Source organism: Gopherus evgoodei, chromosome 1 (genome assembly GCF_007399415.2).
Source record: "Gopherus evgoodei ecotype Sinaloan lineage chromosome 1, rGopEvg1_v1.p, whole genome shotgun sequence".
Lineage (NCBI taxonomy): Eukaryota > Metazoa > Chordata > Testudines > Testudinidae > Gopherus > Gopherus evgoodei.
This window is the reverse complement of record NC_044322.1, coordinates 352266933-352286267: the sequence shown is the minus strand read 5'-3', so window position 1 is coordinate 352286267 and position 19335 is coordinate 352266933. Positions and strand designations below refer to the sequence as shown.

At 45.3% G+C, this 19335-nt stretch overlaps 1 protein-coding gene across 6 annotated transcripts in view; it reads right to left on the bottom strand.

Annotated features, from left to right (window-relative positions):
• FRMD4A (FERM domain containing 4A) overlaps nt 1–19335 on the bottom strand; it is a 410751-nt gene that overhangs the window by 128716 nt on the left and 262700 nt on the right. For all 6 annotated transcript variants that reach the window (XM_030565719.1, XM_030565643.1, XM_030565594.1 and 3 more), the window contains exons 3-4: nt 13947–14041; nt 4634–4726 (exon numbers count right to left, since the gene is read on the bottom strand). In XM_030565719.1, coding sequence (XP_030421579.1) covers nt 4634–4726; nt 13947–14041 — 188 coding nt within the window. The remainder of the gene's footprint in view (nt 1–4633; nt 4727–13946; nt 14042–19335) is intronic.

Sequence of the window (19335 nt, the reverse complement as noted above, 5' to 3'; positions counted from 1 at the left end):
CTCCAAACGATAAACCATTCACGCAGTATCTATTCCCTGCTCACATATTCCCTGACTAGGAATTATTAACCTCCCATGACATCCAGATCATTGTTTCCGGCTGGGGATTGCAAATCACTTTCTAATGGTCCACTTATCTGGGTCCTCTCTCACCCAGAATACGGTGACCTACTTATCTCCAGGGACCCCATCTCTCAATTCTTCCTCCTGCATCTCCAAGCGAGACCACAGTGCTGCTACATCTTCCTTTCCCTCTGCATAGATCACATCACCCCCTATACTCTTTGAATCCTCCATTCACTCACTGTGTCTTGCCTCTTAATGCCCTCACCTATCTGATGTTGCTGTCTCTTTTTCCTAAACTTAGCTTCACGGCTTCTGACATGCTGCTCTCTGTGTGTGGTACAGTTTGTCTGTCCTCATCTGCCAACCTCTGGCTCTCAAATACTTCCCTAAAATCTACCTCTGCAACCAATCCCTCCTGCCTCTTTCTCCTTATCAATCCTCTCCATACACTCCCTATCCTGGATCTTTGTCCTTCATCTCATTTTTTTCTGCCTTATTTGCATTGTAAGACTCTTTGGGACTGGGAAAATGTTTTACCTGTTTGTAAAACAGCATGTGGGCTTATGATGGTCTATACATGCATATTAACACACAGCAGCATAACATAATATTGCACAATGATAGCGTGGGGCAGTTCGCATCTGACCAACCAGTCCCCCGCTCTCAGTGCACCGCCCATTCGAAACCTTACTGAGAAGTACTATATAAAAACCTAAGAAAGAGAGAGACCCTGACTTCAGTGGGAGTCGCCTAAGTGGGTATGAGGACAAAATTGGGCCCTTGGGAACAAATACACCATTTCTAACCCACTGATTTCCATAGGGAGGCACATCAGAGCAGATTCTTGTAACGTAATGGGAAAGTGCAAGAACACAAGGCAGGTCTTAGGAGAAATACTGTGCTGCATAGTGAGGGTGGGGGGCTGTAGCATTATTCCAGAGAGTTTAGATTAATTAAAAGGTAGAGAAATTCTCCGTGACAAAGACGTTACTGTTTTTTACACTCTCACTCTGCAGGGTCTCTTTTCCTCTCCATCCAAAACTTCTTTTTTAAATCTAAATTTGGAGCAATTTAGACAGTGAAGTGTCTCAGATTGGCACTTGACCCATCAGAACTGCTGCAGGCATTTTAAAGATAACAAAAATGAGGATTTTCACATGAAATACAGGAGTTCTACCTTAGTTTCCCCTTCCCTCAAATTACTATTTCACCGCTCTTTATCCAGGTCTTTACTGGTTTCACATCCTGGGCAAATGACACATTAAAAATATTAGAGGACTAAACACATGCTCCTTAAATACTGGTGTCATAAACAGATAGCTAAGGGTTAATGTCTCTTTCACCTGGAAAGGAGTAACCTGAAACACCTGACCAGAGGACCAATCAGGAAAAAAAGACTTTTTCAAATCTGGGTGGAGGGAAGTTTGTGTCTGAGTCCTTAGTCTTGTGCCTGTCTCTCTCTTTCGGCTATGAGAGGATTTCTGTCTCTTGCTTTCTAATCTTCTGTTTCCAAGTTGTAAATACAAATATAGTAAGGCAGTAAGGTTTATATTGTTTTCTTTTGTATTTACATGTGTGTAGTTGCTGGAATGTTTTGAATTGTATGCTTTGTGGATAAGGCTGTTTATTCATATTTCTTTTAAGCAATTGACCCTGTATTTGTCACCTTAATACAGAGAGACCATTTTTATGTAGTTTTTCTTTCTTTTTATATAAAGCTTTCTTTTTAAGACCTGTTGGAGTTTTTCTTTAGTGGGGGACTCCAGGGAATTGAGTTGCAGTTCACCAGGGAATTGGTGGGAGGAAGAAGTCAGGAGGAAATCTGTGTGTGTTAGATTTACTAGCCTGACTTTGCATTCCCTCTGGGTGAAGAGGGAAGTACTTGTGTTTCCAGGACTGGAAACAGGGAAGGTGGCATCCCTCTGTTTAGATTCACAGAGCTTGCTTCTGTGTATCTCTCCAGGAACCCAGGGAGGGAACACCTGGAAGGGAGAAGGGAAGGGAAATGGTTTATTCCCCTTTGTTGTGAGACTCAAGGAATTTGGGTCTTGGGGTCCCCAGGGAAGGTTTTTGGGGGGACCAGAGTGCCCCAAAACACTCTAATTTTTTGGGTGATGGCAGCTTTACCAGGTCCAAGCTGGTAACTAAGCTTGGAGGTTTTCATGCTAACACCCATATTTTGGATGCTAAGGTCCAAATCTGTGAATTATGTTATGACAACTGGTAAACAGAATTCTCTGTAATGAAGATCTGGTGCACTGAATTAGTCACGGTGATATCCTGGATTAGGGTCCCCGTGTTAAGCCAGGCTCTGTCCATTGTAAGTATACAGCAGCGATAATACAAGAGACATATTTGCAAGCGCATTCAAGCTTCTACAATGATGGTGTCACTAACACCACAGTAGGTAATGTGCCATATACATTAAGGAGTAACAAAGCTGCAGACACCTAGGGGAAACTTCATGGTTGTCTCTGTATGGCATCCCATGACCAACTGGGACTTGGGAGTGACAGAGGGGATAGAACACAGACCCTAACCACTTGATTAAGGAAGGATCTCCTTTAGCTACTAGCAGCGGAGGGCCAGGTAAACCAACGTACATTCATTAGACAGGGAAGGAAAATTAAAGTCCCCAGCTACAAGACTCTTCCAACTCCTTTCTTCAGGGCTCAAAACCAGAACAAACCAACTCAAAAGTACTGGATAATCAATGCTTGGGGCCTTTCCAGCTTCCACCAGCTGGCAGTGGAGAGGACAAACCTTTCTGTCTATTGCCTCCTTTGCAGCAGCCACCCCTTTCTTTCAGCTGGGATCAGCCATGGGATAGGCAGGAATGCAATAACCCTTTGCCTGCTAGAGAGCCTTTACACCTTGCAACAGACCTCTGATGCACAGATGAGCTGCAACTAGATAGTAAAATGAAGGTAAGTAAAACCCATTGCTGTCTCTTGAGTCTGCTGGTATCCCACTACATTTCATGTTATAGCTCAATGTACTCATTATTACCACAGGGGATAGTGGAGCCCACTGCTCAGTGTACATCTCTGGCCTCTGAACACTGACTTTTCACCAGTGGTCACAGAAATACCTGAGGTCCTTCATTTAATGCTGACTTACTGTACTGATCCACAACTCTAAGGATGTTTCTTTCCTCACCTATAGTGAAATGGTCTCTTGGTTACAATACGCTGCCCTTCGACATCAGATGAGGGTTTTCACAAGATCTATAGGGTAACATTTGTTGTTTTTAACATAAGAATGGCTATAGTGGGTCAGACCAAAGGTCCATCTAACCCAGTATCCTGTCTTCTGACAGTGGCCAATGCCAGGTGCCCCAAAGGGAATGAAGAGAACAGGCAACCACCAAGTGATCCATCTCCTGCCACCCAATCGCAGCCTCTGGCAAACAGAGGCTAGGGACACCATCCCTGCCCATCTTGGCTAATAGCCATTGATGGACCTATCCTCCATGAATTTATCTAGTTGTTTTTTGAACTAACCCTTACAACAAAATTAATACTACAGTAGGTCCACGTGTTTATTATTATTTATTTGTAGCAATGGGCCTAATACACTCTGGGTCCAAAATCCTGAAGTCCTTATTCAGTGTTTGCTGAGGCAAAATTCCCAATTTCTTCAGTGGGATTTTTGCCAAGTAAGAACTTCTGAATTTGGGTCTACAGTAATACTCTTGAAAGTTGTAGTATTGGACCATTATTACCAACTATCACTATATATCTTAGATTTTCTACAGGAATTCATTTGTGCATTCATCGTCAGCACCTTTATAGAAACAGCCCAACTGGCTGATTTAGTTCTCAACAGAGGTGGCTCTGCACATAGCTGGGATTTATGGATCCCAGCCCATCTCTAGTTCTAAGCAGCCAAAGCTGCCACACGTGAAATAACCTACAAACATAAAAGCCACCAGAACTTCTCTTGAACCATTGGCAGTCATAGCCTTAATTGGACCTAGCACAGTTCTAACATTGAATCTGCAACTTCAGATATCGAAGATATAGAACAAAGTCTGCCTTCTCTCCTCTTTCCCTGTAATCAAAGTTTCATGAATGGCAGTGAGTGCATTGAAAAGACAACTTAGGGGTTAAGTTGCCCCACACTGGCAGGTAAATTGGTGCAAGTGCTCCTGGTGAGGACGCGCACCTCTGACACAAGGAGTGTAGCTTGGATGTATAAAACCGATTCAATTACTGCGGGGGCTGTATGGTGGCGTAACTTAGGTTGACTTAATTTTGTAGTGTAGACTGACTTGCCCTTAACATACAAAAGATATACGGCCTGATTTCCCCTCACAATGGATTTCCCTCTGCGTAACTCCACTGACTACAAGGGGATTACTCCTAATTGACACTGGTATGAACAAAAGAAGAATGACATCCAGATCAAAAAGTGCCTCAGTAAACTATTACTGTTATTTTTACATACATCTTTGTGGAGCCTTATGAAAAGCAAAACAAGAACAGAAAGGCCCACTTTGTTGACCTCTAGGAAATGCGTCATTTTAATTGTGTGTCATGGGGCCAGCTGACAATCAAACACTTACCTGACACAGAAGTACAAAACAACTGGTCCTGACTTTTTGGGGAAGTCATGTTCTAGCACTCTACGGTCCAGCTGAAGCCAGTTTAAATGTCCCCTGACAAGAGAAGAAAAAAGGTACTGAGTTAGTTACATTAGCAACAAGAGACTGCTTATTGCTCACTGTAATAAGGGCTGAGGTGTTAAAACACACACACCCACACACCCACACCCACACACCCACACACAAACTGTAATGCATGCTGCTATTTGCCTTAGGCTATATTGTACAATATTTGAGGAACCCACATGAAATGTTCAGAGAAAAGAGGTGATATCATCTTGGCAACATTTCAGTCTAAATATTTAACACATAAAGTTAATCTGTCAGGGTGAAAGCTGGCAGCACGGAACAAGACCACAAGTGACCCAAAAGATAAGAACTTCACCTTTTATTACAGTGCCCCTGGTGTGGCGCCATAATTAAAAGCCTGTCAGGATTTCCATTAAAAATCCTTATTGCTAGGAGTTTGCACAATGCCAGCAGTATTTCACTCATGGCTAAACCCAGCCTTACAAAGTCTCAGACATTTTATTTGCCACCCTGTTCGCTTGGAATAGCCTTTCAATCATGCCTGCCAAGCTCTTCTTTTTCCTCCAAAGAGCTCCTGAAAAACACAGCTGTTCCATGGAGCACCCAAGCTCCAATTACCACATGCTGCTTGCTTCTGTCCGGGTGGTACCTGCCTCTATTGTTTTCTCCTGTAATTTATCCATTTGTGCCTTTATGTAATGAGCTTTCCTGGGCTGGAGTACTGTTCTTTGTCATGTTCTTCTACACATTGTGAAGTGCCATGTACACGTATAGTGTTATAGAAAAATCATTATTTATAGGACAGTGCCACCCAAATGAGAGCAAGGCCTCACCGAGCTAGGCACTGCACAAACACAAGATGAAATGCTGGCCCCAATGAAGTTAATGATTTCAACTGTAGGAATTTTGCCATTGATTTCAGTGGGGCTAGGATTTCACTTGTGGTGAGAAAGTGTCCCTGCCCTGAAGAACTTACAGTCTAAAGAGACAAGAAGAAAGAGAGATGCAGTGGCTTGTCCAAGATCACACACCAAGTCATCAACAGAACTAGGAATAGAGCCCAGGTCTCCTGAATCTCAGGCAACTGCTCAGGCCACTGAACCACAGTGGCTCTCAGTACTAACTATTCTTCACAATACTATGTGCATTTTACAGATCGGAGTGGCAGACACAGAGAGCCAGATTTATAAAAGTATTCAGGCACCCAAAGATACAGATCAGCACCCAGTTGGATTTACAAAGCACCTAAGAAGGTTAGGCAATTAACTCCTAGTGAAGTCCACTGCATTAACCTTCCTCGGCATGAAATATAGAAAATCACTGCTGTAGACTATAGCAATGAAAGAGGAGCCATGGAGGTCATTTGGGTCAATGATTTCACCTCTTTAAAGTCCAGAAATGGGTAGTTACGATCCATGAGGAATTAAAGCAATACAGTCTTTTTGTGCCAATTTCTCTAGAGTTCTACCATTGTTCTCTCTGCCTGTCTCAACTACGGACAGTCTCTGAATTCTGTGAGGTACATCTTTCTGAACTTTCCCTCTCAGACCTGCAAACCCAGTTCAAGTTCCCAAAGTTTTCTCTGCCTGTGATTTCAGCCTGTGCGTTTTTTCAAAGTTTGTTCAATTTTTAAATAATGTTTCCCCTCCCCAGCGAATGGAAGCTTGTGCGGGGTGTTAGGAATTGAAACACCTACCCAGCCCCTGACTAGCATGAGTGCCTTATACACAGTGTAAACACTATGGCCGAGATCAGAAGTGACAAGTAATTTTGTGGGCCCAGCTCAAGAGCCCTTAAAGAGGCCTGATTTTCAGAGGGCGGGAGTCAGAACCTTCTGAAAAATCAGGTCCCTTTAAGGTGTCTCAAGTTAGGCATGCAAAGCCTGGGGCACCCAAAATCATGAGTCACTTCTGAACACCTTGGACTATATTTATTTTTTTTATGCATATTTCCCCCACCCCCATTCTCTGTTCCTTTTATCTACAGTATCCCTTAAGTGGAACATGAACCCAGTGATGCTAAAACTTACACTGGACTTCAGAAGCCACATTATATGAGAAGGTTGAAATTAGACAAGCGTATCTATTACTACTTAGACAACTGTTAACAAGCAAGCGTTCAACAAACCAGGGCCCATGTACAAAACACCGTCATGGTTTGAGCACTGACCTGCTAAACCTAGGGTTATGAGTTCAATCCTTGAAGGGATCACTTGGGATATGGGACAAAAATCTGTCTGGGGATTGGTCCTGCTTTGAGCAGGGGGTTGGACTAGATGACCTCCTGAGGTCCCTTCCAACCCTGATAGTCTATGATTCAAGAGCAAGGAAAAGCAACCCCAAGGCTACCACTCTGTCCACAGCCTCTCCTGTTGCCTCTGTGTTACTAAGTTGGTTGCAGGGTTGGCATTACACACCAGGAGCCAATCTCCCATTGAAGTCAATGTGTTGATGAAGGATTTGCTGTGCAAGTCCTATGGGTTTATTCAAGGGGAAGATCCAAGTTTGTCTTACATGCGCAATGATCCCCAACCACAGTGGAAAGTCCTGAGGGCAGAGAACAGCCATTCACTTTAGGTGATTGCTTCTTTTGGAAAGAATAACTCTGTCTGCATTTTAACTTAAGGAACTGGGTTAATCAGTGCAAAAGAATATACATATTTAATATTGCCTGTGTATTGCTGCCGATATTGCATGAGTAGCAAAGAGGTGGCAAGAAGAAGAGGCAAAGTTCCCCCGAAGGCAGGAGAACCAGCCACAAAGCTAGTGTATCCAGCAATTTTTAAAATGCTCATCTCCATTGTACCTGAGTGCAAAGAAAACTCTGTTGCTCCTTTCACAGGGGAAATGATATCCACAGTTACCACTTAAAAATGTTTCGCAAGGACTGCCTCATAGCAGCTGTCAGAATCTGCTACTTGCTACCTAGGGGCCAGATTCTGATATTATGCCGCACAGCCCTTTACCGCGCAAGCCGTCTCATTGTCGTACTCATGGAGAAATATGCTATTCGACACAAGGGCAGCAGAATCTGGCCTAGATATCTAGTAGTCTTGATGTTTTTTAGGTACCCACTAAGCAGCTTGCACAAAGAACCCCTTGATATGCTCCAGCATGGAGACAATACAATTTATTAAGAGGCAGACGACAGCTTTTGTCTTTATTATCTGCATTGGTTTTTGCACTTAAGAATTTACATCAGTGGAATCACCAGTAATAGTCGAAACTGGACAGGCTCTCCCCCACCACAGAGGGGCTTGTATATTATTACTTAGTTCGTCCCTTCAGTGAAACCTAGATCATTTTTTGTTGTTGTCTATGGAGGCACTGGAGTTAAATTGTTGATCCAACAACAAATAGAGATGCTTAAGTTAAATTGCTGTGTCAATATGTAATTGCATTTAGCAAACAGAAATAGAGCACATTTATTTTACGGACTGAGCACAGATTTTGGCATGTGGGCTGGGCATTTCCAATTGCATGGAGTAGTTTCCATTTTCTCCCACCAGGGTTTTCCATGGAAAGCAGCATGTCAATGAACACTTTGCCTCAAGGTGGATTCAGTTATAAAGGTGTACTGGCTAGTGTCCAGTTTTATAGCAAGTGGATCTACATTTATTAGTGTGCAAAAAGCACTTTGAGATCTGTGGATCACTAGCCTGACCCCTGACCCACCTACCTTCCAAGTCAAACTTCCATTCATTCCAGCAGGGCAGGATTAAGTCCTGACTGCACTATAGAAATCCTACAGATTATTATTATTACAATTGCAGTCAACTACTACAGCAGAACCCTATTAAAATTAAGCCCATGATTTCCCAGAGTTAGGGCTATAGCCTTGTCTTTGATGGAAAACTCACGGGAGGGGCATGGAGAGTCCAGGAAACTGCTCGGGATTCACGGTGCAGAGTCAGCACAACAGTACAGTGCGTAACATAGAAACTGCCATAATGGCTCAGACTAGTAGGCCATTTCAGAGAGGCTGCATGGTTCATTGGCTGGGCCGCTGAACTAGGCATCAAGAGACTTAGGTCCTCTTCCAGGCTTGGCTGCTGATTCACTGTGTGACCTTCATCAAGTCGCTTTATCTCTCTGTGTTTCCTCTCCCATCTTTGATCTGTCTTGTCTAATTAGATTTCAAGCTCTTTGAGGCAGGGACAATTTGCACTGTCTTTGTACAGTGCCTGGCACAGCCTCTAGCACTACTGAAATACAAATAGTAATCCTAGCCCTGACAGTGGTCGATACCAGATACTTCAGAGGAAATTTCTTCTTCATCCAGGCCAGTTGTTCTCAACCTATTTATCACTGTGGGCCATATATGTAGCCCACAATGTGTTATGTGGGCTGCTGGTTGAGAACCACAGTACCTCCTGCTAAAACCCCCACAATCCCCTATGCCCAGCGCCTAGGGTGACCAGATGTCCTGATTTTACAGGGACAGTCCCGATTTTTGGGTCTTTTTCTTACATAGGCTCCTATTACCCCACCACCCCTTGTCTCAATTTTTCACATTTGCTGTCTGGTCACCCTACCCTGCCCAATGGCAGCCCCCACAGAGCGGGGCCCTGGAAGCCCCCCCTGCCCAATGGCCCCTCCACAGAGCAGGGCCAGGCAGCCAGGACCCCAGATCCTGCCATCTGGGACCCCAGACCCTGCCAAATGTGGGATTGGGCAGTTGGGATCCAGACCCTGGACCTTGCTGTGCATGGGGTCGGGCAGAGAGGACCCAGATTTTTTTTTTAAGCACACAGCTGGGCCTCAGCTGTGTACTAACTGGGCGCAGGTTGAGGACCACTGATCCAGGCAACCAGTGATTAGTTTATGCCCTGATACTTGAGGGTTCCATTACACATTTTTATCCTGTGGAATGTGGCTGAGGAGGCTCTCCTTGCTCAGCTGGACCCACTCCGGTAAGAGGTTAGGGGCCTGCTTCAAAACCCGATGACTTCAGTGGGCTTGGGATCAGGGCCTGCAACAGGAAATGGGGACCAGCATGCAGTGGGGAATAATCTGGGGTTTTGCAGGGGCTGAACAACCCCTGATGCAGAACAGGCAGCTTGGCAGACCTGCACCCAGCTCTAAGACTCAAACGTTCCTCGAGAGAAGCTGAATTTTGGTCATTGCAAAGATGATTTTACTTTAATGAATTTTGGAAATGTTGATGTCAAAGGAAGGAGGGTTAGTGGAGAATCACAATCTCAGGAGTTAAAAAAAAAAAGCCATTTCCCCCCATATCCAGTGCCTTCAGCACAAGACCATCCGTCCTAGCCAATCAGCCAAATCCTTAACTCCACTGGCTTTATCGTCAGGGTTGGCATTTGGCCTCAGGTGTCTCACCTGCCATAAAGATGCCATTGTTTTGACCTTGCTGATATTTAGCTAATGACTAATGCTGAGTGTAAAGCATTTCTATGATCATTAAAATATGAGGCGTATGTCTTTTCCCCATAATAGTCCGACAATCTAATTTCAGTCATGCTGAATGCGGTAATGTCCCTATATTATGAGAAGAAACTATTAAGTCTCCAGCGCAAAGATTGTTCCTATTGATTTTCTTCTCAAGTTGTCATGATATTCCCAGGCCAAATCCTTTCTAAATAACTTACTCTCGTAGAGCTTTATACACTTAAATTAAAGAATTACTGTAATACTTCGTTGCTTTTTTCCCTTTCAAAAACTGCAGCTAAGCCAACCTCAGAGCATATTTATGAACTAGAACCTATTCTGCCTCAGCCAGTGTAAGCATAAACTCCATGCAAGGACTGGAGTCAGAGAAATTATATGTCAGGGAGGACAACTAGGGACAGCTCCTGGAATCGGTGTAGCAGAAATATTCAGAATTAAATGATTCCTGTTTTTATTACAGTAGCTGCCCAGGAGCCCCGACCAATACCAGGGACCCACTGTGCTAGATGTTGCACAAATGTGTAGTGAGAGACAGTATCTTCCCCTAAGAAATTACAATTTAAACCAATAGAGGGTGGGGGAGGGAATTTAGAAAAACAATCCCCATTTTACAGCTGGAGAAACTGAAGCACAGGGAGATTAAGTGACTTGCCCACAGTCACATACAGGAAGCCTGTGGCAGAGCAAGGAATGAAACCCAGATCTCCCAAGTCACAGCCCAGTGCCTTAATGACACAACTACCTTTTTGGGTGTGTTTGGCCAAAGAAAATCATTATTCCATTTCACTGGCTGTGTGACCGATTGGCAAAAGTCTGTTAATATTGAGGTGGAAAACTACGTATACACTAGTTAAAAAGAAAAGTGCTAATTTCCCCAGTAGGCAAGAAGCCTTGTTGAAATGGTTAGCACTCACTGAGGAGCAGTGACGGTCTGCAGACTAGGCTTTGGCTAAGCCAGGATTTAAGGGTATGTCGCTAAATTGTGTTAGCTCGCTTGATCTCGGGTAGCCCCCAGGCTTTAACTCAGCATAGCACCTGTTACAGTACATCTTGCTTTATCTCAGTGGTTCTCAAACTTTTGTACTGGGGACCCCCTTCACACAGCAAGCCTCTGAGTGCAACCCCCCTATAAATTAAAAACACTTTTTAATATATTTAACACCATTATAAATGTTGGAGGTAAAGCAGGGTTTGGGTGGAGGCTGACAGCACGTGACCCCCCCATGTAATAACCTTGCGATCCCCTGAGGGGTCCCAACCTCCAGTTTGAGAACCCCTGCTTTATCTTGACTAGCTTTTTAGAAGGTGTTAGTATCATCGAGCTAGCAACCGGGATCTAGCATCACACCTTGAAATTCCAGTCTAGACAAAGCACATCAGTGATCACCCGGACAGCATTGTTTCCATCTCAGATGCTCCCTAACGCTCTGAGCACTTTGATTGACAACCTTTGTCAGTCTCTTGCACTTTCCCCTTCTGTAACCTAGATCTTTGCTCCCACTGGACTTTTTTTAAGCTTAGTTTTCCCAGGTGAGTCTGACATGTCTGCCTGTATATCTAGTTGACACACCACCTCCTCTTTAATATCTGCCCATGCTCCCAGGGAAATCCCACCCCCGCATCACAGTGAGTGTAGACAGTGACCCCCTGTCCCCACTCGGTGCCTATGAGGCTGGTTAAACATTGTCAATCTCTATCCGTCTTGCCGTCTGTTTTCCCTTTTTAAATAGTGCCACTACGTTTATCCTGAGAATACTGGCAGCAGCTGGTCCTCTCTGACTCTATTTCCCCCTGGGGCAATGCACACAGAATAGCTCACCAGCTCCGGTAAAGGGATTGAGTGCCCCTCAAAACAACACTGAGTGAATAGTAAACGAACACTGTCTCCTGCTTCTCTTCTTTTAAGCACAAACTCTGTCAGCTTGCCGAAGTCTGAGAAGATCTCCACCACCTGTGAAATAAATGCCTCAGCAGGGCAGGATTCTGGGCCCACAGACAGGTGATCCTTATTCAGGCCCCAGTCCAGCATGTGTATAACTTTGAGCATGATTATCCCATTGCTACTCACATGCTTGAAGTTACACATGTGAATTAGGGCTTTGCTGGATCATGGCTCCTTTGCAGACTATAGACCTGTACTCCACGGAGGCTCCATAAACCACTTGGGCATGGGGACAGGATAACAATGGCAGATCTATAGTGTACTATACACCCCCTTATATAGCCCCCTGCTGCATGTGCATTATCTTTCCATAGGACCCCTACCTCATTTCATGCACCACCTGTTCTGCTTGCCATTCATCCAGGAAAGTGAAACTGGGTTGGCTAGTTGCATTTACTAGAGATAGCAGCATCCCCAAGCCCAAATGTTCAAAAGCCATGAGACTGGCTTACAAATAATAACTTTTTAAAAATAATTCATCTGGGGGTCCTTTTTATTATTTATTATTTGTATGGTGGTAAAACTTAAGGGGCCCAATCATAGACCAGAGCCTCACAGTGCTAGGTCCTGTGCAAACATAGAACAAAAAGATAGACCCTGCCCTGAGGACCTTACAATCTAAGTATAAGATAAGAACCAACAGGTGGCTACCAAACGGAGAGGGAGCACACTAAGGGTATGTCTACACTACCTGCTGGATCAGTGGGCAGCGATCGATCCAGTGGGGATCGATTTATCGCGTCAAGTCTAGATATGATAAATAGACCCCCTAGCCCTCTCTGGTCAACTCCTGTACTCCAGAATCGACGGGGGATCGGCAGCAGTTGACTCACCGCAGTGAAGACACCACGGTAAGTCGATCTAAGTACGTCGACTTCAGCTACGTTATTCATGTCACTGAAATTGCGTAACTTAGATCGATTCCCCCCCCACAGTGTGGACCAGGGCTAAGACAGTACCAGTCAGCATGCTAAAGAGTGGCCACAGCACACTAGTTGTCTACCCATTGATGAATATTTATTGGCCTTCTTGCTTTTGAGCTGCTAGAGCTCATGTTTTCAAGCTTTCCTCTAAAACTGTAAGGGCCAGAAATGTCCTTTTTTAAAATGAAAGCTGTGGTTCTGATATCACCACATTACTCCTGGAGCTTGGGCTTCACAAAAAGCACCGAGAGGACAACACTGTGATCCTCAACTTTGTTTTCTGATTCTCTGGCACATTGACAAGCCTGTTGTATTTGGGTTTCATCATAGCTTGGGGAGTTCAATTCTCCAGAGACCTGTTTTCACTGTAATGCTTTATTTTAAACACTCATGAAAACATCTCTATTTAATATTAAAGTTTGCAACCCCTTCGTTTCCCCCTCCACCCACTCCCCTTTTCTTTAAGAAACGCTGATGTGGGCCCTAAAATGACTGGGACAGTGTGATTTCAAAGGTTTGTTTCTCTGTCCCTCAAATCATTTATCATTATTGTTAAACCTGCCTGACTGCATAATCCTGTTAACGCGTTAATTATATAGTTCAGTTGTACTGATAACGATTGTGAAGAAGCAACTGGATTTTAAATCCAAGACTGCTTAAGCTGACCGTTTGCCAATGCCGAATGGCAAGAGCTCATTTAACATTTGACTAGGACGGGATCGTAAATGTCTCCATGAGTCGCAGACAATGATTGATTCACAATAAATGATATTCTCCCCCTTGCCCGGTGCAGTATGAGGCTTATGCACCTCTTAAGTCTCATATAAGTCCCTAGCCCTGTAGGCCTTATGCTAAGGGCTTAAGTGGTAAATAGACCTTCCTGCTACCCCTTGTGTAGCATGTGGGGAAATGACATTTAATTTTCTCATGATCTAAGAGTTGCTTCCCGGTATTTCCATCGTGGCACTTACGTTTCATCTGTGAAGGCAATTCCAAAGTATTCCTTCTCCTTCAGGTTGAAATGAGATGCCACCAGGTCGAGCAGCTCCTTGGCCAAAAGCTTTGGCTGGAAGGAAGGAAAGAAAGTGATCCGTGAGGTTAGATTTGATATACTCCCTTGATGCTCCCTAGCACGAGCAGTGAAATCTCTTACGCCCTCACATAGGGTCTCGCTAAGGGGCCTGTCAAGAGGGGCTGGAACAGAATGCAAGTGTCACCACTTGGTGAGTGTGTGTCATGGGTCTTCCTCTGTGCCTGAATAGGAGTCCATTCTAGGGATACCTAGGGAGCATTGGCTCTTAGCTGTAGCAGTTCATGCTTTTAGCTCTGGAAGCTCCTGGTTCAATCTTCAGTGTGTCAACCAAAATGGTGGCCATGACACAAAACCCTCACATCTGGAACCAGTAATGAAAATCCTTCTTCAAAGGGCCTGGTTCTATGAGATAATTCACTTCCCAAAAGATTCTGAGCACCCTCAACTTCTGCTGACCTCGTGAAGTGACTGAGAGTCAGTGGGAGTTGAGGGTGGTCAGCACTCACCAGACCATGCCTCTGTAGCACTGGAAGTCAAAATCAAGTAGTCATTTAAAGAAAAACAAATTAATTATTATTTCTGTTGCAGTAGTGACTAGAGGCCTCAAGCAGGGATCAGAGCCCCATTGTACTAAGCAACGTACACACGCACAACAAAAAAGTCTCCCAAAGAGATGACAAGTTAAGTATATGAGAAGGAGACACAATAAACAAATGCAGTGCTGCAATGGCACGTTTGAAGACTAAGGTTCTCTGTTCACATAAAAGTGGGCCCCTTTTGCTAACCTTTGAGTGACTCTGGTTGAGTGTCAGTAGCAAAACCTGAAGTCAGATGACTCACGTCCAGTTTTCAGTGGGCACTACTCTGCTACCAACCTCTGCTCATGATTACTACGCTGGGGCTAGCAGAGCTTAGGAACTCTCAATGGACATTTACAGAGGGTGGATAGGATCTCTTGCTGGGTCTCTGACTATATCCAGCTGCACTGTAGGGATGATGTATCTATCACTGCTGCCAAACTATCCCATTCTGTAGGTGTGAAGTCAAACCAGAAAATCAATTCCATAGCCTCCCTATAGGATTGCTCCACCCCAGTATTTAAGCAAAGTCTTCTAATTGCAGCAGCTCTTTTACATAAGATTTTCTCCTTGTGGACTAATGAAAATAGTTGGTCCCTGTCCTCTTTACACCTTCCCTTCTTTGATTTGTAGACAGATAACATGCCTTCAATTGGTTGTCCTTACTTCAGACTCACCATGCCCAGCTTTCTTATCCTGCTCTGATAATCATAGTTTCCAGAACTTTTTTATTGAGTAACCTTTAAAAGCACATTTCTGCCACTGTCACATTATCTAGGCTTATGACATTAATAAAAAATGTAGCATCAGGAGATCGGATGTAAGGGATCAAATAAGAAATACATCAGCTGTGGTGACACAGTTGCTTGTTAGGTCCTCTCATTGTTTATGGGTGAGATTGTGTCATCGGGTTTAGGGTCTTGGGAGAAAAGAGTGGAAACAAAGACATGCTTGCCAACTATCCTTCACAGGAGTATCAAACCCAAATTTACCACTGAGGTTCACCACAGGAGGTGTACATAGCACTCCCAAAGCAATGTGAGGAGACCCTTTTGCATTGTATGCCTTATTCTCCTTGGCAATGTCTAAGATTAGTCCTTTCCTCCTAAAATTTCCTACCATAGCAGTGCTAGTAGTGGCAGGAGCTCTAGTGTAGACAAGGCACTGGAAGCTACTAGTGTTTACCACCATGTCACTGTGGTCTTACCTAGACTAGAGCTCCTACTGTTGATAGCACTGGTGGAGCAATGCCAATGGTAGCAATGGTGGGAAATGTGGGTGAAAAAGATTACTGTAGACAAGGCCTGGAGGAGCAAAGTTGTGTTAGTGACAGAAGCATTAAAACATGGTTATGACCAGTGGCTACTAGCACAGTTTCCCTGACCACTGTTGATACGGATTGTGGCCCTGTCTACACTGCAAACCCTACTGTTTTGGGGGATCCAGATACAGTACAGCAACTGGCAGGCTTGGTTAACACACTTCACGTCAGCTAAATGTTCGAGTCAACAGAGTTACACCAGGGATGAATCTAGCCTGGAGAGATTGAGTGATTTGATCATGGTTGTATAGGAAATATGTGGCTGAGCTGGGAGAACCTTGGTGTCCTAGTGCCTAGCCCTATGCCTTATCCACAAGAACCTCTCCCATACCCTCCCGCAGCCCACACTAAACAGAGTCCAGTTATTGCTGCATTCATTGAGCTGTTATCTTATCTTCCGAAACACTTACCTTTGCCATGAAGCCCATAGCTCACTGGCATTGGTGAGGCAAGTGACAGCCTAAGACATCTGCTGGTTTGTTTATCTAATTGTAACCTCATCCTACAACAGTTTATCAGTTTTCTTCACCCGTTACATCCTGGCACCTAGAGTAGGGATTACTTGTCTGTACAGCGACTAGCACAGTGGGGTCCTGGTCTTTGCCTGTGGTTTTTAGGTCATACCACAACAGAAATAATGAAATAGCAACAGCCATGTTCAGACGTGGCTGCAGCTAAAACAGTTTGTTCCCCACATATGGACAGGGCCTGAATTACCGGACAGGACGGATGGCCTAGTTGATAAGGAAGTGGGATGGGTCTCCAGGGACCTGACTTCAATTCCCGACTCAGAACTTCTTATGCCTGATCTTGGCCAAGTCGCTTCATCTCCCTGCTCCCCCTCTATAAAATGGGGGGTGATATTTTCCTACTTCAGAGGGGTGCTGTGAGGATAAAATCCATTAATTATTGTCTGATGCTCGGATACCATGGTTTGAATGCTGACAGCCCCTCCTCCCATGTCTGCCTCAACTAAATGGAATCTCCCTTGGTCCTTTTCCATCCCCCTCCCTGCACAGGGGCACACGCAGCAGTCCTCAGAGTCATATGCAGCCAGCCGGTTGGCGGTGAAAGAGGAGAAAGGCTTTTCTGTTTTCCTACGATTCAGTGACAACTTGACAAAGCACGTGCGTGATGACAGCACTGTCTGTGCAGCTACAGCCATTGATGGAGGCCAGGTGAAGCAGGCTCCCCACAATGGCATAGATTGCGGCCCTGAGTTCTGCCCCTGGCACTGCCTGGCACTTGCCGCTCTGCTACCACAGAGATATTTGATACGAGAGCAATTATGCTGCCGAGCAGAGAAGCCAGACGTCAGCCTCAGCGGCCATGCTACCTGCCAGGGTGGAAGCAAGTTTGAGATGTGGTGACATGCCACCGCTCTACACCCTAAGGTGGGGAGTAGAGGGGGAGGTCAGCTTTGGTGTTTCACTGGGCAAAGAAAATAAAAGGCGTGCTAAATAAATGATCTGATATAGACACACCTGGTCTTGATCCGGCAGGGCATCAAGCGCCTCCTGATCTGCGTGGCAGCAGGCCACAGTCACTAGCGCTACTACCATTCACCCGTCATCCTCGGGGAGCTCCACTAATCTGAGTACATGCAAAGTGTTTGCTCATTATTTCCGCAGAGTGGAAGCAGCCGACTGATACAATACATGATGTCGTCCAGTGAGGCATGCCTCCCTCGCTTGCTCCAAGGTTGCACGCTCTGCATTCTTCTGACACAACACCCTTGACAAAACGAAAAGGTCCTTCCTGGCCCCTTGCTGTAGTGGGGCAAGAGGGGCAAGGCAGGGAGGAGGGGAAGTAGAGGGGTGGAGAGGAGGGAAGTAGAGGGGTGGAGAGAGAGGACGCTCTACTTCCAGCACTCCTGCTATTGGGTGGGCCTCTTTAAAAATCTGCTGTATCAGATAAGATGGGCTAACCCTTGTCTTGGCAGATAAGGGAAAAGAACAATAGATGCAGAGATGGCCATGGCTCCAAGCCAGGTTAGTTAAAGGCTCAGCATCCCGGCAGCAGCTTAAGACTGACGTTAAGCCCTGCTAGTCCTCTCCAAAATTACTTTCCTCAGTCATCCTAATCCTTTTCACAGCTGCGCAAGGTTATTGGCCTTTTTAGTGCTATGGAATGAGCCCCTTCCTTCCCTGCGCAGAGAGCCCTGGAAGGGTTGGGTGTCAGTGACGCTGATTCTCGGTGGCAGGAACTCACTCATACTAAGAGGACAGCCCACCTGGCTGGGACCCAGGGCAGGAAAATTCTGGCAGAGACAACTGAAGTCGCAGCCTGGATCCCCATCTCAAGACAAGACCTGAGTGCTGAAAGTTAACAGTTAAGCCGATTGCAGTTCAGGATGAGAACGGATGAGTCATGACCTCCTTTCGTGTGAGCTACATAGACAAAGAGTTCATTAGCCATGTCCGCGGCACATTTTAATTCATTATTAATTTCTGGACTTAACCTTCCAGAGGATGCTTGTTTTGCATTAATAAAACCTCTGCTGTAGACACACTGAAGAAAAGCAGGCTAGCCCAATGAAGCAGAGGGGTCTGTGGTGCGACTGGGTATTATTGGGACATTAGGACTTCTCTGCATTAAAATATATCGTCCAGATAAGGTCTGCAGGCTGGATCCTGATATCAGTCCCATAGGTGTAAACGGGGAATACTGGAGTTACTTCTGATTTACAACCATGTAAACATGATCAAAATGTGTCCTCAAGTCTGTGCATTAGTGCCCTATGACGCCAGTATCTGGCACCCCTCTGCATCATCCGGTCTTTGTTTCCTTCCCATCCAGCCTACTCTGCAACCCACACTCTGCCCTGTCCTCAGCTGTCTCCATTTCTGTTCAGTTGATAGCAGCAGCCCCCAGAATCCTTTGTGCTGGCTGTGGCAACATTTCTAAGGGCAGTAAAGGATTATGGGAAATATCCAACACACAGCTGCAGCAGGTGGCTGGGCCAAACCTGGGACAGGGCAAGTGACCAGAAACTGGGCAGCTGGAGCAGAGAGGGCTGAAGGCCAGTGTGTTGGCGAGGGATGTGGTACCAGTGCTTTCTTCCAGTATTTCCTTCCCCAGGGCGCCCTGGTTGGCTGCTTATTTAGCCTACGTCAAAGGCCGCCTCTGCAAAACTGCAAACTAAGAAACAATAATGCAGTGGAACTTCTTCGTTTTCTGGCACAGAAATCACCGCGGCCCAGATCCTGGTCCTACTGCACAGCATGAGCTGGAAGAAAAGAGAGGGGAGAAGGAATCCTTTCTCCAAGCTGCAGCCTTAGGGATGGGACTCCCAGATAGCTGGAGCCCACAATGGCAACTGGTCTCCAACTATTTGGGAGGAAAGGTTGGGGGACCATGTGCTGGTGTTGTGGAGCCCCTTGCTCAGCTGGCACATGCCCTGTCCCCACACCCCTGCTGCATGGCAG